Source organism: Tenrec ecaudatus, chromosome 18 (assembly GCF_050624435.1).
Source record: "Tenrec ecaudatus isolate mTenEca1 chromosome 18, mTenEca1.hap1, whole genome shotgun sequence".
In the NCBI taxonomy this organism is placed as follows: domain Eukaryota; kingdom Metazoa; phylum Chordata; class Mammalia; order Afrosoricida; family Tenrecidae; genus Tenrec; species Tenrec ecaudatus.
Window position 1 is genome coordinate 60084972 of NC_134547.1, and position 24437 is coordinate 60109408.

Sequence of the window (24437 nt, forward strand, 5' to 3'; positions counted from 1 at the left end):
TTCAGCTACTGCATTTGACAAGGATACAAACTGGAAAATGGAACTGGTATCATCTCTTTGCTCTAAGCTCCTGACTTATGGTACTAGGGAAAAATCTTTCCATATGGCATTATTACTTTTTGATGCCTAATATTGATTACTTTGTTTTTCAACCTTGACAACAATTAAAAATTATAGATGGATATAGTCCTATCAGATTAAGTATTTGATGCATTTTTCTGTTAAAATTGATCTTTGGTACTTGGTTTTTGATTATGTAAACATTGACATTCATATATTTTAATTTTTATATATTGATTTAAATAATACCATTTTAATCATTACAAATCCATTTTTAAGTTTTTTCATACCACTTTAAAGCAGTGGCATGCTTGGCTATGGATATGGGTGTGTATGTTGCACCAGATTAAGTTAATATTTTTTAAATTTTAGAAATGTCAATTTCCAACTTTAATAAAAAGCAGTGAAGAAGTTAGGCTGTTAATGCCTGAAGTAGTAATATTTTCAATGAATTGTTCTGCTAATTGCCACGTATTTTTAAAAGATCTACCTAAATCTTTTCCAGAAGGCATATAAATTTGATAAATGGTTTTATAAAGGCTGGTTGGCTTTATAGGCACCAATTCTGTTGCTTGCCAGAGATACACCTGCTAAACTCATTTTTGTTAGATTTTAGCCAATACATTTTACCTGTAACCCTTAGATCATGAAATTCCTTTTATAGACAAAATCAAGTAAACCCTTTAAAGAGAGAGGAAATGGAAAATGGTAACCAAATAAGGAATATATATATTCAAGGTTTTTTTATACTCCGTGTTTGTAAGAGAAATCCATCCAGAATTAGTCCTAACTATACTTTTTATTTTGCCATAAAAGATGGACTTATTTATTTCGGAGGTCATGGTTTTAAACTACCATTTCTAACTCTGGTAGATCCACAATTGCTTACGTTCTACAGCCCAGCATGTTCCAAATTAAATCTTTTTTCACCTTTGTTATCCTAGATTTTATAATCAATCATAGTGACGGTACCAGTTCCATTTTACCTCCAATTCAGTTGATTATATATTTTTTTCTATTTCTCATTTTATAATTGATATCTGGAATAATCAGCAGCTCTTTTCTCATTTATTTTCTCATATTTTTATTCCAGGATTTGCCTCTGAAGCAGGGAGTGTCTGCATTAAAAATGACCTGTAGTTCTCTGCTTCATAGGTTAGAAACTTATTTTAATATTTTGTGGCTAAGCACAGTCCCACTTTTTCAAATTCTATATAATGAATTAATTGGCATTGAATGTGGTCCACAAGCATATATTTCATATTGGGGTTTTCTATATTACTTTAAATGATTAAAATTCAACAGATCATCCAGCTGAGGCAATAAAAACTTTATTCTTGCTTTACAGCTTAAGACATTAAATTAGATTTTAAAAATCAATCGATTATAACACAAGTAAAATAATGCTATTTGGGCATTTGTAAAAATTGCATTTCTTAGGCCATGTATTGCTTAAAGCATTTATATCCTAAAACTTAACCAAATTCCAACTATTCATTTTGGGGAAAAACAATCAGTTCACAAATCACATTTTCAATGGGACTGCTAGCCAGCATAGGTGAAAACATGTATAGTGTATTTACTCTTGAATTATACACTGCAGATGCCTCTTCAGCTCCCTCCTCTTCCTCCATGGGCGGTGCTTGCAGCTCCTTTACCACCTCTTCCAGCCCTACCATTTATTCTACCTCAGTCACCGACAGCAAGGCTATGCAAGTGGAGAGCTGCTCCTCAGCCGTGGGGGTAAGTAACAGAGGGGTAAGTGAAAAGCAGTTAACCAGTAACACAGTCCAGCAGCATCCATCAACACCGAAGAGGCACACAGTCTTGTACATCTCACCACCACCTGAGGACTTGCTGGATAACAGTCGGATGTCCTGCCAGGATGAGGGGTGTGGATTGGAATCTGAGCAGAGCTGCAGTATGTGGATGGAGGATTCCCCCTCCAACTTCAGTAACATGAGCACCAGTTCCTACAATGATAACACTGAGGTACCTCGTAAATCACGAAAACGAAATCCAAAGCAGAGGCCGGGGGTCAAACGACGAGATTGTGAAGAATCTAATATGGATATATTTGATGCCGACAGTGCCAAAGCACCTCACTATGTGCTTTCTCAGCTGACCACGGACAGCAAAAGCAACTCAAAAGCAGGAAATGGGTTGGTATTCACATTTTTTAAAGTTCTATCACCATTATTCAAAACAGAACAAAAATAATTCCCAACTTTTCTTAATAATTGCTCATTCAAGTTTTCATATATAGCAAGGATGCCAATTATCATTGAAAATTCATGAAAATTTTTAACTTAAAATTAAGTTTTATCAGAGAAAAAATAATATCAATAAATTTCAGCAGTAGGTATCTTATAAGTTTGATTAGGTAGTAGAAAATGAAAATCTGTTTTGAAATGAACTTTTAATTTCAAATGGATTTATATTTGGAAAAGATCTTAAAATATTTTACTCATGGAATAACTAGCTATGTAGTATCTAGAGTTAAAAAAATCTCAAAATGTTCTTAAATAGCTAAATTGTGTTTTCTCTTATATTTGTCTCACTATTTTGTTCAATCTCTTTTCACTTTAGTGAGGATTTTAGACTTTATTTTTTTCTTTTTATATGATAAAAACAAAAGAAAACTAAATTGGTACATTATTTCCTATCAGTAATACTCATACATACATTTTTAGTTTTTTCCCCTATTCACTGATTGTGCTGATTCAGGATTTTTTAAAGTGTGTGTGTGTGTGTATATATATAATATATGTATTGTATATAATATATGTATTTATATATATCTCCCACCCCCCAGTGTGATTCTGAATTACTTATTTGGAGAGTATTGGAACAGGAGCACATCACACATTTGAGTGTTTTGTGTTTGCTAGTTCATACTACATGCTAAATCTATATCTCAAAAGCTATGTTAACGGAATATTTGCTGTCTGTGGCTTATATTTAATTGTAATTCTTTTTGAACTTTTATTGTAATTCAATTGCTATACTTTTTTTCCCCCTACAATATAGTTTAAATAGTTCAGTAAATTTAACTCAACTAGGTTTTAAGAGGTTTGGTTTTGTTTTATAAACAGAATATGGTCCTTTAGTTTGTTGATTCCAGGACAGCTATAATTTCAGGTTACACAAAAAGTGATTCTACTTGATGACATCATTGATAGCTTTTATATTAAAATTTTCTTTAGTATTCTTTGATAATATTCTTAATATACTTAACATTTTTCTTTAAATATTCGCTCATTATATTTTGAAAGTACAATCGTCTACTGTATAACTGCTATCTATCCCACATACTTCCTTCTACACTTTTAAAACTCTTATTAGGTGATATACTTAAATAAAATGGCACTAGAATGAACTTTAGAAATGTAATAAATACCATAGGCGACATAAAAGGTGAATACTTATAATTACAAATAATTGTGATGAATTGGCACAAACTAAAAAGGCTAATGTATATCATGAAATATGTGTGTACTTATAGAAACTTTAATAGAGAAATGTTTGATAATAATTCGGAATATAAATTTTTTTCTTTTAGAAATTTTTATTTTTGTACTTAAGTAGGTATTAAAGAGTCAAATGGAGAAAAATGAAATTCTGATTTTAAGATATTTAATTCAGATTATTCAAAGTTATTAAGGAAATACCTTGACTTACTAGTTAAATAATTACTAATTAGTCCTGCTTCTGCTTTTATGTGATACATGTAGTATACATACCACATATATGTATCTTTGAAATTATTTAAGATTACCTGGGGAAACTATATTCATCAAGGTAAAAAATTCTCTTTTGAAATAATGCATAGAACAAAAATTCCCATCAATTAGCAGGAGAAACATCTAGCTTTGTAAGTAATAGAAAAAAATGTGCTACTTTATAGGAATTGAGGGAGCTCTGGTATCATGATTGGGCTGTAGGACAAGTGTTGGACTGCTACCACAAGGTTTGAACCCACAAGCTGCAGGAGAAAGATGCTGCTGTATGTTCCTGAAAAGATTTACAAGGCCTTGGAAACCCTTATAGAGGGTTCCTATGAGTCAGAATTGAGGCAATGGCAGTGGTTTATATAGAAACTATAGAAGGTATATACATTTAAAATGTTATAGTTGCTTTAAGTTCAAATTGACTCGGCAGTGAGTGAGTGATACGTATCAAGTGAAGAGTGAAACCAGATATACATATATAGACAAAAAGACCTTGAAAACAATTATTTGGTGCATCTCAAGATAAAATCCTATCTTGTCAACAATGAGAAAGATGTTAGAAACATGAAACATTTAAAGAATAGTTTGAAAAATCAGGCATACTGTATAACCTTATTTTTGGTTTATAAATTGTAAATTGTATAATTACTTTTTAAATGTGCTTTCAAATATATAGTACAGCAGTGGATGACATATTCTTTTAATGTAACCTAAGTGTTAGACTTTGATTAAGAAATTAAAGCTTTGTGTGTGGGCGGTTCTGCCTAATATTTAAATATTCCTAGCCATATCATTCTTAAACTTTTCAGCTAAATGTCCTGAGAATCAGCAGTTCATGTCTCTTCCAGATATTACTAGAAGCCAGGATATGATGTCATCTAGATGTGAAATCTATTTTTTAGTGAGAATGATTTTGTGACCTAAAACAGCCAGAATGATTATGTATCACAAAGGATTCAGAATGCTATTTTCAGATTATTAATATGTCAAGAGGATAGAATTTTTAAGGTGGCATTAAAAGCAGAATGCCATATAATTAATGTTACTTTGTGGGAAGGGGTGTTCATTATTATTTTTAATCATTTTATTAGGGGCTCATACAACTCTTATCACAATCCATACATACATCAATTGTGTAAAGCACACTTGTACATTCATTGCCCTCATCATTCTCAAAACATCTGCTCTCCACTTAAGTGCCTGGCATCAGCTCCTCATTTTTTCCCTCCCTCCCTGCTTACTTTGGGGGTTTTAATGAGCTGTCAGTTTTGCCTTAAAAATTAGTTACTTTGAATGATTACTTTTCTAGGAATTTGTTGGTGCTTTTATTGTTCTACTGTCTATATATCAAGCTATATATTCCATTTTTACATGTAAAATTGAAGAAAATTTTAAGGCCTTTAAAATGGATTATTAGTATAATCTTCATCAAAAGTAATAAGTTGTTTTGTTTGACTAGAAAACCCTTATATTTCAAACTAAAATTTCACTTTTTTGTTAAAGTAGCATATAAATATGTTAATTTAACTATTAACTATAGATGTGAAAAATACAGAAATAGAAGAAAATTTCAAATCTGTTATTTAGTCATTCAGTACAACTGTTATTAACACTGTGCTCTTTTTAAAAGTCTCTTTAGATTGACTAAACCATTTTTGCTTTGATGTTTAAAATAAGTATAAAACAATATTGTAAGAGAATCTCATCTGTAGGAACTTGACACTATTCACACCAAATGCTTAAATTCCTACTCAGATTCATGGAAAGAAAAACAAGGCTTCTTGCTTAGTGTTCCAGCTTCAAGTTGATACTTGTAGTCATAGCATTTATTCTTTCAGTGTCTTTTAAAGTAATTTACACAGGTAATCCTTGACTTATATGATTCCCACATTACATGAATGACATTTCCTGTTGAGCTAGGACCCAATCTTTCTTATCTTGCTGCTATAGAAGTTTCTATTTTCTTAATTACCTCTGCTTTTCTCATTTGCCTTTACCAATAAATATTTCTTTAACATCTGTTATGTTTTAGGAACTGTGTAGGATTCAGGGGATAAGAAGGTTAATAAGTGTATTTCATCCTAGAACTCATCCTCTAATCTGCTCAGTTTAATACATTTCAGTGTCAGTTCCATCCCCTCTTTCTTGTTTTGCCCCTTTCCTGAGTGGCTCCTCCAAAGAATTTCAATTTGTCCAGTCACAGGGTTCAACTCAAGTCTTTAGTTTCATTGAGGATAACTCCTTCCCTTTTTGTTCTTGATCATTGGGACAATAATTTGGCTAGAGTTGGAAAAGTAAACTTTGGAGGCAGATTTAAGGCTGCTGAGCCACACCTTTTCTCCTCGATGTTGACATCGTGAATATTCTGTTTGGCACCTGGTTGCTTTTAAAGATTTGTCCTTGGTCATCTCTGAGCTCCTGGATCATCAGTGTGGATCAAAATGTTGAATCAGGACAGCCATACAGACAACATTATAGTTCCTTGAGTCTTATTTTTAAATGTATATAAGTAGTTATAAATGAATTTTATGTTGTTCAAATTAAAAGGTAATTTTCAGTATTATTTTGTTTTTCAACATATATATGAAATCCTTGAACTATTTTACAGATTAATGTACTGTCCTGAACTACTAACCACTTGAAATACAGTTTCTTTGAACATGCACTCCACATAGCAAGCACATGATAAATTTACATAGGTTTAAAACTTAACAAATACAGTTTTAAAAATAAGTTAAATTGTGTATACTGTAAAACCCATGCTATGGTGATTATATGCCAAGAACTTAGCATAATTGTTTCTTTAGTTTAAGACTGATTATTTAATCAAAAAACTATGTTTGAAAAAATCACACCTGTGAAAACTTGCTTTTAGAAAAATTAACTTCCAAATAAAAATTGAATGAATGATTTTAATACATTTCTCAGTTTGATTTATTAACTAAGACTGATGCCTAAAAGGACATGCTGTACATCCTTCCAGATAATTTTGCTTAGACCCCCTTTTTTTGCTGGTCTTACTTTTCATTTTGTCAGTTTAATTAGAACATTAATTGAAGTTAATGTTGTAATTTTATATAACAATGATATACAGATGCATGATGGTTTCAAAGTTTATTTTGACTGAAGTGCAATGTGAAAAGTTACAGTGACTTAACCTATTCCCTTTCCTGTTATTAGTTTATTATATTCAATTATCCTAGCCCTTCTTTTTACTATACATTTGCATTCATTCTCTTTCCTACCCATCTTCCTTTTATTTTTGCATTCTATAGTCAAATTTTGTTACAAAATTGTAAAAGACATTTTACTTAGAGAATATGTCTAAGACTATATTTTGCAATGGCAGAAGAAACTAAGCATTTCTTTTAAATATTATTACCTATTTATGTTTTTGTCTTAAATTACTTTAGTAGAAAACATTTTTTGATACTTTCCTTGTTGTGCTTTTGCTTCTCAGAACATTGGAAAACCAAAAAGGAGCTGGTGTAAAGAAGAGCCCTATGTTGTGTGGACAGTATCCTGTTAAAAGTGAGGGAAAGGAGCTGAAGATAGTTGTACAACCTGAGACCCAGCACCGGGCTCGGTACCTTACTGAGGGCAGCCGTGGCTCTGTGAAAGATAGAACACAACAAGGCTTTCCTACAGTAAAGGTACTAGCTTAACAATATATGTAGAATTTTACTTATTGTGCTTTTAAATCAGTAAGAAGCTGCAAAGAGGATATAATTCATTACTAGCCACATATCAGAAAGTAAATAAAAAGTCAGAAGCCAAATGTTGTTACTGTCATATAATTAGAATTTTAGTTTAAAAGATGAAAATACCTTGTGAAAGTAAAATATCTGAATGTCGTGAATTGTTATTTTACTTTTCTAAGTATTTCTTTACTTTTGACATTTATAGCTACTGCACTAAATTCTTAACCAACTGTACATTTAAGAAGAAATAGAAAATGATTCCAAATCAATGTAATAGAAATTACTAAGGACTTAGAAAATAAGGTCTTTGAGATTAGTAATCAGAATTGTTGAACGGAGAGGACTGTTGGTCAAACCATAGATAACATCAGTTGAAAAAAATAAGGTATTGACGTGGTTTTATCTTTACAGGCTGAAACTAAAAGAATGAAACATCTAGGGTTTCAGCTCCTGGGATATTATTTTTATAGGAGTAAAATAAGAGGGCAGGGGATGTTTAACAAGTGTTCCTACTCTTTTCAAAACTCCTAATGGAGGACTTTTGGCTAGCCACATAGTAAATGCTTATTGAATACAGTTAAAGTCCTGTGCAAAATTGTTAGTTGGACTATATTTCAAAGTTGGACTAGAGTTGGGTTAACTTTCATTTTACATATAAATGAAAATTGTTCAAGACATGTGTCCTTGACTATTTTAGATTGCTTAGTAGTCACTTATACAATAATATTCTTACCCCTCTTCACTATTCATAATCCTAACTTATCTTCAATCCTTTAAGCCCAGAACAAATAACAGACAAGTGAAAAAATTTAAGTTATTCGTAAAATTGTCTATCCAGACATTTTGATATTTGGGTCAGTATATTTTACTAATTATACTACCTTTAAGTTAGGCTGTGGACTTGGCTAGTCAGAAATATGATTAGATGAAATAATTACACTACTAACATAGGTAAAAGGAAGATGAAAATGTTCTAAAGTGGATTGTAGTACAATGATTATACAACTCTTGATATGATTGAGCTCTATTGTATGATATATGGAAGAAGTGTTAAAAACTTTTTTTTTTCTAAAAAAGAAAGAAATATTGTTAGATGATGAGTTGCCTAACTGTGGTAGAGAATGCATTGATGACTGATTTGAAAAGCTTATTACTTCATCACTTCAACAAATACTACATACCTTTATATGCCAGGCACAGTTCTAGATATTGCTAAATAATAGTTGTCAAAAGACCTATCCCTCTGTGTAGTTGTTTACTTCCTCATTTTGATCTCATTTCACAGAAATACAGCTGTTCAGTAAGAGGTACAAAAGATTCACGAATTTTTAAAGCATGACTTTCTACAGAGTCCCTGTCTTAACTGTAAATTTTATCACAAGTTAGCATGAGAAACATTTTGTTCCAAATACTTTTAAAATACTTATTTATTCTTCATCACGAATTATAATTTTATTTATGAAGGTTTGCTCTAGAGATTTGTAATGATTCATAAATCCTAGTTTGAACTAGCAGTTTTATTTAAGACCATAATGGTCTGGCCCAGGATTTTATGATGTTCTATATGTCTAGTTTATGAAAGTGAATTTTATTTCCCTGTTATTTATACAACTGCACCTCAAATCTTTTCTACACAAATAACTTTATAAGAGTAAAAATTTAGCATATGCATTTTCATTTTCATTTGTTGATGAAGATGATGCCATTAACACAGGTTAGTGAGTTTTCTCATGGTTTGGTGCTAAGTCCTTAATCACTCACATGCTCCCTCAGTTGCCCTGATAGCTTCATAAAGATCATGATGAGAAATGCCTCAAGGAAATAAAATAGCAAAGTAAGTATGTATCCATGGATCAGAACAAGTCTACTTATTGACATAAATTTACAAATATGCAAAGGACTCTATTTATAAATATGCAGTCATTCTAATCCTACTGTACAAACACATTAAGAATAATAACACTTAATATCTAAATATTTTCATTAAAGTATTGCAAAATTTAAACCTAGAGAGTTTTCTGCAGAAACTCAACCTAGCTCCTTTGTGAAATGTTTTTCTCTATTTTTCTAGAATATTTTAAGTATTTCACTATTGTAACCTAGTTAAAAATACATGACTTGGGTCTTGAGTATTTGATTTTATAAGTAAACTGTTTGAAAAGCTGATTAATATTTCTACTGTATATTAATCTGATTTTAGCTGGAAGGCCATAATGAACCAGTAGTGTTGCAAGTATTTGTGGGTAACGACTCTGGCCGAGTGAAACCACATGGATTTTATCAGGCCTGCAGAGTAACTGGACGAAATACAACTCCCTGCAAAGAAGTGGACATTGAAGGCACTACTGTTATAGAAGTTGGCCTTGATCCTAGCAACAACATGACACTGGCGTAAGTATATAGTGAGAATTTCTTCCTTATATGTTATACTTTAGCAGTAGCATGAGAGTTGTTAATTTTTAGTATATGAATGAAGTTACTGGGCATTCTGTTAAATGTTTTCAACACTACAGATAAAGTCGATTTCTACAAAATGATAATAGGTTAAAATGATCTCTTAATAGCTTTTTAATTAGAGAATACCCATAAACTGGAGTGCTGGCTTTGGAAGAGTATATACTGACTTACTGAATTTTAAATAGACATTGAAACTAAAACTTAGGATAAATTTGATTTGCTAAATTCTCTTTCGTAATGTTTTCATTGTGAACTATTCAACAGCATTTATAATAAAGTAACGTCTTATTTAGATGTGAAAACCATATCACTGATATAAGTTTACCTTTTATGGCTCTTTCTTCTACATTAAAATTATAATAAATAAATTTATAAACTGAGACTGTTTCATCTTACGTATTTTTATTGACTGAAAACAATGTGAAGTATTAATGATTTAAATTTTTGAAATGATTTTCCTTGTCATAAAAAGACCTTTAATCCTGAAGTTGTTCAATAATAACAACAAATTGGATTGATATGAGATAGACCTATATTGTAATTGCTATTATATATTTGGGTTTTTTTTAAAAAAACACTCATTGCTGTTAATGAGTCGATTCCAACTCAGCGATTATTGCTGCTAAAACTTTTACTTGATTTTTTCTTTCCTTGAAAGTTATTTTGAGTAGGTTGGCAAGAGGCTAGTTGGAATAGGGTATTTCAAAACTACTTAGAAAGATGTGTATTTTTTTTATTAATCATTTTATTGGGGGGCTCTACAAATCTTTTTTTTAAAAACATTTTATTAGGGGCTCATACAACTCTTATCACAATCCATACATATACATACATCAGTTGTATAAAGCACATCTGTACATTCTTTGCCCTAATCATTTTCTTTTTTTTTTCCTTTTCTTTTTTTACATTTTATTACGGGCTCATACAACTCTTATCACAATCCATACATATACATACATTAATTGTATAAAGCACATCCGCACATTCCCTGCCCCAATCTTTCTCAAAGCATTTGCTCTCCACTTAAGCCCTTTGCATCAGGTCCTCTTTTTTTCCCCCTCCCTCCCCGCTCCCCCCTCCCTCATGTGCCCTTGGTAATTTATACATTGTTATTTTGTCATATCTTGCCCTATCCAGAGTCTCCCTTCCCCCACTTCTCTGTCTACAAATCTTATGTAACAATCTGTCATTCAATTGTATTAGCACACTTGTACATATGTTGCCATCAAAATTTCCAAAACATTTTCTTTATACTTGAGTCCTTGGTATCAGTTCTACTTTTTTAACCTCCCTCTCCCACCCTTATGAATTCTTGATCAATTATATTTTATTATTGCTATTTTGTGAGAACAGTGTTTCTGGTTTTTTTTTTTCCAGACAGCCTATAAATTGTGAATGTTTTTATATCTATATATATATTTTTTTGAGGTAGGACAAAAAAAGCCAAACTTGTTGCCATTGAGTCAATTCTGATCATTACAACTCTAAAGGAGAAATCGTATTTTATCTATGGTAAGGGATTTGAAAATGCAGAATTTTAAAAATGTATCCCTCAAAACCTAAGTTTGATCAAAGTAACCACTATTTTGATGTTTATCTTTCCAGCCTTTTTTCTAGTGTAATTAACTTGACACTGTACCTCTAACTTTTCACTTAGCACACCATGAGTTTTTCACATATCATTAAATATTACCTTGTACTTTGTAATAACAAATTTTTTAGTTACTGCTATTTTAAAAAATATATATCCTCTATTTTAGCATCTGAATTAGTTTCAAAAAAGACTAAAATTAATTTTAAGATAAATTAAGAAAAGGTATTTCTTGCAAGCTATGATGCTTAGATTTTAGATAGTAATCTTATTTCCTTCATAATTATACAGGAAAAGTTAATAAGAATTTGTCCTTTGTAGCTTTTGCATTTAGAATATATAAGTATATTGACTTTAAAGAATAATACACAAAATTTTTAAAGAGAATCTGGTTTACGTATATTGTATTATATATTCAACAGAAAATATTAGTTAATAAATATATTTATTTCTTTCTTTCTTAGGGTGGATTGTGTAGGGATATTGAAATTGAGAAATGCTGACGTTGAAGCCAGAATAGGAATTGCTGGTTCCAAGAAAAAAAGCACTCGTGCCAGATTGGTTTTTCGAGTTAATATCACAAGGAAAGATGGTTCCACTTTGACTTTGCAGACGCCCTCCTCTCCAATTTTGTGCAGTAAGTAAGAATATATGGAGATTTACAAAACTTATTTGTTAATATTTTTGCACATTTGCAGACATGTTTTACAAGGTCTAACTTCTGAACATGCAAAATTTTAATTACTTGAAAAATCACATCAGATTTCCTTCCTAGACATAATAAAAGACCAAGTGATTGATATAGAATGCAAAAAGAAACAAAACCCAAACAAACAAAAAGAAATAGAATGTAAAAGGTGCACATTTTTTTTTTTTAGTTTCCTAGTGTCAAGCAATGAGCTTGACAAAGATAATTTTAATACAAGGGGGTAACCAAAACAAAAAATGGCAAAAAGCTCCTTTGGGCAGAGTTTTCATAGTACACGTTTCCCTCTAGGCCCGTGGTTCTCAACCTTCCTAATGCTGCGACCCTTTAATATAGTTCCTCATGTTGTGGTGACTCCCCAACCATAAAAGTATTTTTGTTGCTATTTCATTACTGTAATTTTGCTACTGTTATGAATCAGGCAACCCCTGTGAAAGGGTTGTTTAACCTCCAGTTTGAGAACTGTTGCTCTAGGCAATCATTGAACAACTCACCCTGGGTTGGTGCACTGAATGGCGTAAGGTTCTCTTGGGTCACAATGAATTTTTCGTAAAAGCAGTTTGCTTAAACCTCGTTTTTTGTGATGGTCGATTTAAGAGAACAGTGTGCAGCTATGAAATTTTGTTTCCTGCTCGGAAAAATGCCACAGAAACTGTTGTGATGTTGAACACAGCTTACAAGGACATCATTATGGGAAAAACTCAAGTGTCAGAGTGGTTTTCTCATTTCAAAAAATGGTAAGATGTCAACTGATGACAAATCTCATTCTGGACATCTGTCATTCTGGACATCCATCAACTTCCAAACATGGACTCATTAGTGTATTTGAAGTTCATTCCATCTGGTCAAACTATTAATGGAGCTTTCTATTTAGAGGTTCTGAACAGATAGTGTAACATTGTGGGACAAAAAGGGCTAATAGTGTAACATTGTGTAACATTGTGGGACAAAAAGGGCTAATTTCCATGTGGAAGAAGCATACCAACCAATGTGATCATGAGGTGTTGACAGGAATAGATACCAGAAATTCAAAAACAAACAATAAAATTGATGTGAAGGAGCATGGACAAAGTGGAAACCCAAAACCCACCTGTAATTTGACTGTCCCTTACAGAAGGGCCACAATGAAGGGATGATTATTTCTAGGATACAGCATAGCACTGATGAAATATATAACTATCTTAGATTTGTAATATCTCCTTCCCTTTACCATATGGACTTTGCTTTACCTCATAATCTTGTCAGACTTGCATAGGTCCATTTGTATAATTAAGATCGTTCCAAGCCTGAAAGCCAAGATAGATAACCCTTCAGAAACAGTAATGGGAGCAATGATTCCCTGAGGGTATGAGAACAGGGGTGGGTGGGTGCGGACAACTGATAGCAATGAAGATTGTATAACCCCACATGAGGGAAACACAGCAGAAGTGCAGGTGAAAAATACATTGAAGGAATGGAAGACACGGCATATATATATTTTATAATTAGGGTTTTTGGGGGTAGGGATAGGGAGGGACAGGATAAAGAGGTGCTGATGTCAGTGATACTAGGAGGGAAGGGAAAAGGTGGAGGAGAAGGGGGAACCGATCACAATGATCAATGCATAACTACCTCCCACCCCAAGGGGGATGAGCAACAGAAACCTGGGTGAAGAGAGACTGTTGGTGTAAGATATGAAAAAAATAATAGTTTATAATTTATCAAGGGGTCACGAAGGTGGAAGGTGGGGATGGAGGAAAAAAGAGGAGCTGATACCAAGGGCTCAAGTAGAAAGTAAATGTCTAGAAAATGATGATGGCAGCATATGTACAAATATGCTTGATACAGTTGATGCATGGAATGTTATAAAAGCTACAAGGAAAAAAAGTTACAAGAACCCCCAATAAAATGATTTTTAAAAAACATCTATTCAGAAACAATAATAAAGGAGGTGATATCAAGGAGGAGGAGGTCAAGAAGAAACTACATGCTATGAAACTGATGGTGGCAGCAATTGTGCAATTATGTTTGATCTTATTGAAGTATGAATTGTTACAATGTCTGTAAGAACTCCCAATAAGATGATTAATATAATAAAGGGAAAAAAACATAATGGCAAAATTGAAATTAAAAAGCTAACAGTAAAGGAAAAAAAGGGCTGATTTGTGGCAGTGAGGGACTGATTTTGCCACCACGACTGCACCTGCTCATGCAGCCATCTCAGTGAACCAGTTTTTGGCAAAAACAAACAAACCAAAACCAGCATGCCTCTATTGTCCCATGTACCTTACTCACCAGACCTCACTCCATATGACTTCTTTCTGTTCCACAAATTCCGAGAGACATGAAAGGACAGTAATTTGACGACTTAGCACTGGTGAAGAAAAAATGAGGGATGTTGCTGTCTGCCATCCAAACAGATGAATTTCAAAAATGATTGCAAGAATGGAATTGCAGATTTGACAGATTATTAAGTGTAATGGAAAGTCCAACTTCTGATTATAAATTCTAGTTACATTAAATTGTAGTAACATACTAAGTAGGAAATGAAATTCTTATTGCTACCCTCCTCATAGCAAAATAACCTGGGTTTTTTTGTTCGTTTCTTTTTGGGGGTTTTTTCTTTCTTTTTAACCTCAGTCTTGTTGCTGGTGCTTCACTATATTTATTCGCTTTTCTGTACAACTGTTATTACAAGTAATAAACTAGGAAAAATTTTTTAACATTTTATTAGGGCCTCATACAACTTTTATCACAATCCATACATATACATACATCAATTGTTTAAAGCACATCCGTACATTCTTTGTCCTAATCATTTTCAAGGCATTTGCTCTCCACTTAAGCCCTTTGCATCAGGTCCTCTTCTTTTTTCCCCTCCCTCCCCGCTCCCCCTTCCCTCATGAGCCCTTGATAATTTATAGATTGTTATTTTGTCATATCTTGCCCTATCCGGCGCTTCCTTCACCCACTTCTCTGCCGTCCGTCTCCATGTGGATCCTTGTAATCGGTTCCCCCTTTCCAACCCCTGGTCCTGAAGGTATCATCCACCCTGGATTCCCTGTGCTTCCAGCTCCCATATGTACCAGTGTACAACTTCTACCCCATCCAGTCCTGCAAGGTAGAATTCGGATCATGGTAGTTGGGGGGAGGAAGCCTCCAGGATCTAGGGGAAAGCTGTTTTCTTCATCGGTACTACGTCACACCCTGACTGACCCATCTCCTCTCCTAAACCCCTCTGTGAGGGGATCTGCAGTAGTCGACAAATGGGCTTTGGGTCTCCACTCTGCACTTCCCCCTTCATTCAATATGGTATATATATATATATATATATATATATTTTTTTTTTTTTGCATGATGCCTTATACCTGGTCCCTTTGGCACCTTGTGATCGCACAGGCTGGTGTGCTTCTTCCATGTGGGCTTTGTTGCTTCTGAGCTAGATGGCCGCTTGTTTATTTTCAAGCCTTTAAGACCCCAGGCACTATCTCTTTTGATAGTCGGGCACCATCAGCTTTCTTCACCACATTTACTTGTTCACCCGCTTTGGCTTCAGCAGTTGTGTTGGGAGGGTGAGCATTGTAGAGTGCCAATTTAATAAAAAAGTATTCATGCATTGAGGGAGTGCTTGAGTAGAGGCCCAAGTCCTAATAGGAAAATTTTTACCTCTTAATATCACTTAAGAAAAATTTCATTACAGATTCTTTTTTTTTCCTTTCGTGGCATTGTTTACTTAATTCAAAAAAGCAAAGGAACTCTAAGTTTTTAAATGTAGATTGCATTCAGATGAGGGCAGAATAACCAATTCATAACCAGTTTATTAAATTGTAAGGCTTTCCGATTGAGGTGTACCACTACTAAGTTTGCTATAATTCATGATAGATTAATTTGAGTATTACTAGGGTAGAATTCTAGGTTAGTATATATAATTCTTTTTTATATGATCTAATACTTTAAGCCTGAATGCTTTCTCAAGGACAGAGCCAGGAATTGGGAAATAGTTGCTAACTTTATTTAATGTTTTATTCTTTCTTTCATTAGTTTGCTCATTTACTTTTATTCCTTTAAGGTTATGTTAAAGTGTAATATATCCCACTAAAGACATAATAAAATAAAAAAGAAATAGAAGACATGATTTTCTGAAAGATTTTCATCTATATATAGTCATCAGATTTGTTAATTTTTATCATGTATGACACATCTACATAACAAAAAATGTTTGGATTGGATCTGATATCCCTAAGAAGCAACAGAAGTCATATTTAGACAATTTTTTTCCTTGACCCAGATTTCTGTTCTGTAATATATAGATAGACTTTTCATAGTTTTAGGCAGTAGCTCTAAATTTTATATTTGGAAATTCTACTGAATGTATAGGTTGTCCCACCCATTTTTGTATATCAGTACTGGGTCTATTGGACATTTGTATATTTTTATTCCTTTATTTGGCTATTTCATGATTACCTTGGCCATGTAGTGGGAGAAACTGGGTCAGATAAACCTGGGTAGTTATAACATTTTTAAAAAGAGGGCATTTTGGCAGTGATGACTTATATGGCTATTTTAGAAGAGAAAATAGAATAAGAATTAATTTGCAAATTTACATGACATAGTGTTCATTTGTCTTATCTGTGTTACCTATTTTCATAGAATTGCATGTAAAAACTTCTTAAAACATTGTATAACTAGCTTACAATGTTTCTAATAATTACTATGAATATCTATTCTATCTATTCATGCATTTAGAAAAGTCTAAAAGCCATTTGAGCTGCACACTCCTCCTAATAGATTAATGATTTCAGTATTTTAAACTCAGCATTCCATATTAAAAGTCTGATTTTACTTAGTCTTCATGAGTTTTCCGTCAATATACTGTTCAAAGATGGTAGCTTGTTCAGATGATTTGGTATATTATTTATATGGCAAACTAAACTAAAGTATAGGAGGGGTTTGGATATATGAAATATTTTATTTTAATGTTCAGGTAGGTGAACTGGAAAAGTATTATTTTTAATATTAGCCTAATAGTAATACCATATTTTTGCATATGGAGCCCTCGTGGTTCTGTGGGTTAAGCATTGGACTGTCTGTTGCTCCAAGGGAGAAAGATAAGGCTACCTGCTCCGGTAAAAATTTTATCTTGGGGAAAAAAATTTTTTTTAATCTTAGAAACCCTACATAAGGTAGCTATGAGTTGCTATATCAACTCGATGCAATGGGGTTTGGGGTTTATTGGTATATTGTACTCTATAACTTCACATCTCAGAAATTGAGATAAAAATATGTAGGGTACCACCTTTACTACTGATAAACTGTTAGAGAATAGAGCTGGCTTCTGTAGTCCTGAACTGTACACAGCAGTTGACTAGTCAAAGCGACCCTTTACAATCGCAGGCCTTCACGTGGATGAAAACAGTGTAACATGTATACAGGTAGGCAGATGCAATTAAGGGGCGAGAACAAGGTTGATCATGCTCAGACCCATCTTCCAACTCCCAAATATGTAGGTCCCTTCTTTGTATAGTGAGTATTGCTCTTATGGGGTTTTCCACTAATAACATAAACATATCCTATTTCATCCTGACACTATGTAATGTTAGTAAATAGAGATGATTACTGTTTACCTTTTCTTTTTTTATTCACCTTTATACACCTTTTATAATAGAAGAGATATATAGTAAGAAATAATCTCTTATTTAAAATATCTGATCCAAAAAAATATAAAATAACTGATTTTCCTTGTCTGTTGTTTTGAGCTGTAACATATAGGAAGGCTAGTGTTTTAATTAGATGTAACATAACAGTGGGATATGCCATCCACTGTTTTCTTTCACCTATGTTTCTGTTGTTCATTCCCTGGGCAGGTGGGCAAGGGGATGAGACATACTATTAAAATTTCTTAATCATGACATCAGCCAACATATTCTGGTATATATTGAAATTGTTTGTAATGTTTTAACAGTTGTTGCTTATTGAGGGTTATAATAGTTAATAAAGATGATTTATATTCTAATAACAATGATTCAATGCAAGTCATTTATTCAATGTACATTTATTCAAAATGTATACATAGAGTGGTTCTCTAGCTCGGTAGAATCAGCTATGATACTTCTTTTATATATATCCTGCCACTTAATCTTTTTTTTCCTTTTTTTTAATTAATAAATCTTTTAATTGCGGCTCATACAACTCTTATCACAATCCATACATACATCAATTGAGCAAAGCACTCTTATGCATTCGTTGCACTCGTCATTCTCAAAATTCACCTTCTACTTGGGTTCATGGAATCAGCTCGGTTTCCCTTTCCCCCCTCCCCCTCCCTCCCCGCTCTTCCCTTCCCCCTGGTCCCTTAATAGTTTATAAATAATTATTATATCTTATCTTACACTGCCCGGCGTCTCCCCTCACCCACCTTCCCCTTGCCCATCTCCCAGAGAGGAGGTTATACATAGATCGCCAAGATCGGGTCTCCTTTTTTTTCTTAATCTTAATCTTAGCATAGATTTTAGACATGCTTCTTTTGGAAAGCTTCATAGTTAATGTAATCAGTAGTTGCTATGTGCCAGGCTCTGGAAATATGGAGATGAAAGCCAAGGACCTTAGAATCTAGCAAGCCAAGGGGAGCAACAATTCAGTAAACATATCACTGTAATACAATATACAGGCTATAGTAGATACATATGTAGGTTGTAGTGGGAACATAAGAAAGAAGAACATGTAGTTCAGACTGTTTGGATATGATAAAATGTGTCATGTTTTGAAGGACAGATAGATGTAAGCCAGGCAAAATGGCGTCTAGAAGATCATTCTGCGGTAGAGGAAACTATAAATATGCTACATGAAAGAGCATGATTATTTTGGAGGAATTAAAAATAGTTCATGTTATTGATGCAAAAAGATATAGACAAATAGTAAGACTTTGAGGCAAGATCACTTCACAAAGACTTTTTGTTGTGCTAAGAAATTTGAATATTATTCTGACTACTTTAACAAGTAGAGCTTTGAAGGAGAGGAAGAGTAAACAAATAATGCATGATGAAGCAAATGACCAAAAAATTGTTATTTAAAATATTCAAACAAGGAATGTTTCTTTCATTGTGGGATTGTGGTTGTGTTTATTTCGTGAATATAATCTTTTTGGCAGTTGGAGTAAAGTGGGAAGTGGAAAGGAAGTTACTAAGAAGGGTTGGAATTAGAATGGGAGATAGAAGGAAACAGAATGATGAGGGGGAGGTAGAAAAGGAACAGAGGCCAACAGGTGATAGAAGTTAAAGGGAGGAGAGGAAATGTATCTTTTCATGTAGAGATAATCATTGGAAAGGGCCCGATGCCAGAATTAATTATCTTAAATAGAATCCTGTTTTTCTCCTAATTGTTTAGCAATCATCATTAGATTCATAGTTTTGGTTTTTTGTTCGGTTTTTAAGAAGAATCTTCTTATACTTTATTGACATCTTTATAGTCTCCAAACAGTTAAGATGTATACGTTTACTTGATATCAAATAAAAACAATTTTCATAATTTTCCAGTATTTATCCTACCATGATAATTTATTTGTTAACTGTTAGCATATTATTGAGCCAGTTCTGAGTCACAACATCCCCACATACAAGAGAAAGCAGCACTGCACAGTCCTGTACTGTCTTCATAATTTTTGTTATGTTTGAGCCCATTGTTGCAGCCACTGTGTCATTCCATCATGTTGAGGGTTTAGTTTTTGGCTGTTTAGTAGGGCAAAATTAATCAGAACTTGCTTAGATAAAACATTTTAACCTGTAGTGCTTCTAGATCTTAATATGAATGAATGAATTTTACCTTTTTAATCTATTTCTACAGCTTTGGGGAAGAGATAGTATCAGAAATAAAACTGTCTTTCTATTACAGTTTTAGGCACAGTAAATAATGTGTGGTGAGTAATTTAATGATTAAGGAGACCCCATTGCACAGTGTTGTTAAGTACTCAGCTGATAACCAAAAAAAGTTTCTCCAAGAGAGATGGTCTGGTATTCTGTTTCCTTATACAACCTTAGAAAACCTATGGTAGCAGTTTTACTCTGCCCTATAAGGTTATGGGTTTGATGATTTTTTTTATTATAATGAGTAGATCTAAACCAAACCAAATTCACTACCATTAAGTCAATTATGACTCTCATTGATACTCTATAGGTAAGCTTTGTATTCTAATTTTGTTATTGTTGCTAAATGCATACTTCATGCAAACTTTGATACAGCATTTTACTATTTTGACAAGTTGAAATATTTTCTTAGTTTTTCTTTAGTACTTAGAAAGCCATTACATTTTTTTCAGCTTTATTTTTAACAGCAGCCTTAGTTATCCAGTACTGCTGTAGCAGAAATCTGACAGTTGGTTGGCTTTAAAATATAGAACCTTATTTTCTCATAATTTAAGATGCTGGCTCAAGTGGAAGCCTTTGGATCTTTTGGGGCTCTGGAGGAAGATCTTTGTCACTTTTATTTTAGCTTCTACTCCTGGATGAGCTTCATGTGACTTGGCATTTCACTTTCTCTTCTTTTATTTGCTTGTTGAATCTCATTTTTTATCTCAAAAGTGATTGACTCAATAAGACTATGATAATCCTGCTTTATTAACAAAGACAGCCCATTCCTAAATGGGATTATTACCACAGGCATAGAGGTTTGGGTTTACAATATATCTATTTTGTGAACACACTCCATAATTAGACTGCTCTATGAAAAGCAGGATCCATGGTGGTGCAGCTGCTAACCAAAGAAGATCAGCAGTTCAAACCCACAAGCCACTCCATGGGAGAAGGATATGGCTTCTATTTCAGTAAATATTACAGCCTTGGAAACCCTTCGGGGTAAACCTACCCTGTCCTGTAGGCTCATTAATGAGTTCAGAATTCACTTGGCACTGAGTGCATTCTGTGAGAACCATTCCTTTTATAGCAGAAGGATGGCTCCTCTTTTTGGTGTGTGCTCACTATCAAGAGTCAATTTACAAATTACTGAAAGATTTTAAAAAAACAACAGTGCTTAAATAATCATAAGTTTAGCTTTGTTTACTGTGGAATCAGTCCTATTAGGTAACCATTAAACTTTTTAATAGGAAACACCTTTTAAAAGGTCAAAAGTTGAAAGTTAAATTGTCTTGAACAGACTAGTTCTTTTTATAATATAAATTTTATCATAAATCCATAGAAAATAAATACGCATTGTACTTACAGGGCAACTTCATTTGGCCATCTTAGGCTTTAAATAAATAAAAGGAAGAAATGGGTTAAAATATTTTAATAGTCATCAGGGACATGTAATTTCCACTTAATATTGGAAAACAGGGAAGAATGTAGACTTTATTTCATGTTAATGCAATATAGTCAACAAGTTCATACCTCTTGTTTTCTAATCAAAATCATATTTGCTACATTTTTCTTTCATCTGTTAGAAACAAGTGTCTAGTTTCTGTGTTTCCTCAAAAAGTTACCTTTCAATTAAATAGATTGTTAATTTTTTGTTTAAAAGGGTGAGATAATATGACCAAGAATTCTTTCTACTCAGTAATAACCCTGTGGATTCTAGATAGCACACTTGTATATAAAGTCTTGCTTTCTTTCAAATTCCCAGAAATTATAGCAAATATATTTAAATATTTGACAACGGTAAGATACTTCTGTGTTTGTATCAATCAGCTAAGGCTAATGATGGTGTAGTAACTTTCAACAACAAAAAATGTTACTGGTTTTCAACAGCGAAGTTTTACTTCTCACTCAATTTATGATATAGAGTATATATTGGCCAATATATCATAAAGTGCCAAAGTTGGAAGCAGCTCTGCTAAGATTTAATTTTGTCAAAGCTTAGTGGAACTGTTCAGTAATTCAGAATTTGGTGTAATATTTACACTTATTTTACAGCACATGTGCTTGTGTGCATGCGTATGTGGTAATTATGCATAGGGCTGCTAACTGCAAGGTCAAAGGTCCCAAATCACCAGATGCTCCTCTAGAGGACAGGGCTTTCGACTTCTGTAAAGCGAGTCTTGGAAAATCACATGGGCAGGTCTACCTTTTCATATAGGGTTGTACTAATGACAATGAGTATCACTGCCTGCAGTGGTTCACAAATACAGCGCATAGCTCTGGAAAATTGAAAGTTAATTATATATAAGAAATAAGTGCTAGTGGTTCTTTTTTATTCAATGGTTGTATATATCCACAGCTCAACCAGCAGGAGTGCCAGAAATCTTAAAGAAAAGCTTGCATAGCTGCTCAGTGAAAGGAGAAGAAGAAGTGTTTTTAATTGGCAAGAACTTTCTGAAAGGAACTAAGGTTATTTTCCAAGAAAATGTTTCTGGTAAGTAGGCATAATAATTGTACAGAGATTGTTGCATGATTGACTTTATAATAAAGATAACAGGCATAGTTGCAGAGTAAAATCATTTTTCAAACGTTTAATAAGTCACTGTTTTTATTTCAATCAGATGAAAACTCTTGGAAGTCAGAAGCTGAAATCGACATGGAGTTGTTTCATCAGGTATAATTTAAGCCATTTTATAATTTGGTTGTGTACTCTCTAAGAAATTTAGTTTTGTTCTGAATTTCTCCTGAATCAACAGATCTCTTTATATAAAATCACAGTCATTTAAATTTTCTTTGAGTTTCTTTAACTGAAATAGGATCATTCCACTGATGCTAGAAATGGCCAGTTCTCTATTTGAAAATTTAAGAACATGAAGTTTATTTATTTTATTTACTTCACTTTTCTCACCACAAAGAAGAGAGTTGTCATTTTTATATTATTAAGTACTTATGTGTCCAAAGGATCCTTGGTGGGTGCAAGTTAAATGGTTCAAACTTACATTCTGCTCCAAGGGATAAAAAGCTGCATTCATAGAGATTTAAAGTCTCAGAGACCGTATGTAGCTCATTGTGAGCTAGAGTGAACTTGATGGTAGTGGGTTTGGTTGTTGTGTGTGTGTTTTTTCCCCTGTATGCCAGATGCTTTATATCTGTTAACATTAAAATTTTTAATATTAAAAAGCAAAACTCATTAGACATATTTTTAAATGGATTTACAATTATAAAATTGTAAAATAGATTGGTTCCAAATAGAATTTAAAAAGCTTGAAAATAAAGATCTGACTTATTTAGGAATCAGGATGTGGAAGATCGGACCAAACTAAATGAGGTTAAAACGAATAGGTAGGAGCCAAGTTTATGAGAGTTTAGATATGAGAGGGTTGAATTGTATGTGCAGAAGAGTAATGTGTATAGGTGTAGATCAGAGAGATAGAGACTAGAAAAACGGGAACAAATTAATATGTAAAATGCCTAAAGCATGAAATTTAGAATAAAGAACAGATGAGGTTAGAAAAGAGCATATGAAAGCAGAGAAGTAGTTGCTTAGATGCTATCAAATTGGTTCTGATTCACAGAGACCCCATGTACAACAGTTTGAAACATTACTTGGACCTGAGCTATTCTCACAATTGTTCTTATTTTTGAACCCATTTTTGCAGTCAGTCTGTCATATAGGGTCTTCCTCTTTTTAAATTTTCTGTCTACTCTACCAAGCATTATGTCCTTTTCAAGAGACTGGTCTCCTGATAACAAGTCCAAAGTACGTGAAACAGACTTTTGCCATCCTTGCTTCTAAGGAGCATTCTGGCTACACTTCTTTCAAGATAGATGCATTGATTCTTTTGGCAGTCCTTGGAACTTTCAGTTTTTTATATTTTTTAAAAACTAGTAAGTTAAAGCATTATGTATAATATAAAGTATAGCTTCCTATATACCATTTATACTTTAGTATAAGCTTGAGTTTTTCAGCACATTTTCTGTGAAGTTTTTGTGCTAAAATTTGGTGCCTCGGCTGATATTTGGGTCGGCTTATACTCAAGTATATATGGTACCTAGACAAATTCTACATAAAAAATCTTCCTCTGGTCTTAACTGTATGCTGTGGAAAAGAGTTAGTGGGATTCAGTAACTGGTCGTTTATTGCATTGGGCAATCTCTTCTAGTTTAGCTTATTCTGATGGACTCATAAAGTTTAGAGGCAGAGTATTTATTGTATCACTTCTGTGTTCCTCCAAATACTAAGCACTTAATAAATAATCATGAGAAGCTTTTTAGTTTATTTTAGTCACCATTGAAGAAAATATTTCTCTGTGGTCCAAGTTCTCTTACTCTTCTTTACTAGTTTTAACCAGATTCGTACATATTTAT

At 33.1% G+C, this 24437-nt stretch overlaps 1 protein-coding gene across 4 annotated transcripts in view; it reads left to right on the forward strand.

The window, feature by feature from the left end:
- Positions 1-24437, forward strand: part of NFAT5 (nuclear factor of activated T cells 5) — a 149152-nt gene that overhangs the window by 87239 nt on the left and 37476 nt on the right. Inside the window, exons 2-8 of one of the 4 annotated variants that reach the window (XM_075536981.1) lie at positions 1154-1215; positions 1664-2222; positions 7252-7444; positions 9693-9883; positions 12005-12177; positions 22429-22563; positions 22691-22743. In XM_075536981.1, the coding sequence (XP_075393096.1) occupies positions 1693-2222; positions 7252-7444; positions 9693-9883; positions 12005-12177; positions 22429-22563; positions 22691-22743 (1275 nt within the window). In that variant the 5' untranslated portion in view covers positions 1154-1215; positions 1664-1692. The remainder of the gene's footprint in view (positions 1-1153; positions 1216-1663; positions 2223-7251; positions 7445-9692; positions 9884-12004; positions 12178-22428; positions 22564-22690; positions 22744-24437) is intronic. The other 3 variants (XM_075536982.1, XM_075536980.1, XM_075536983.1) reach the window with 3 other exon arrangements.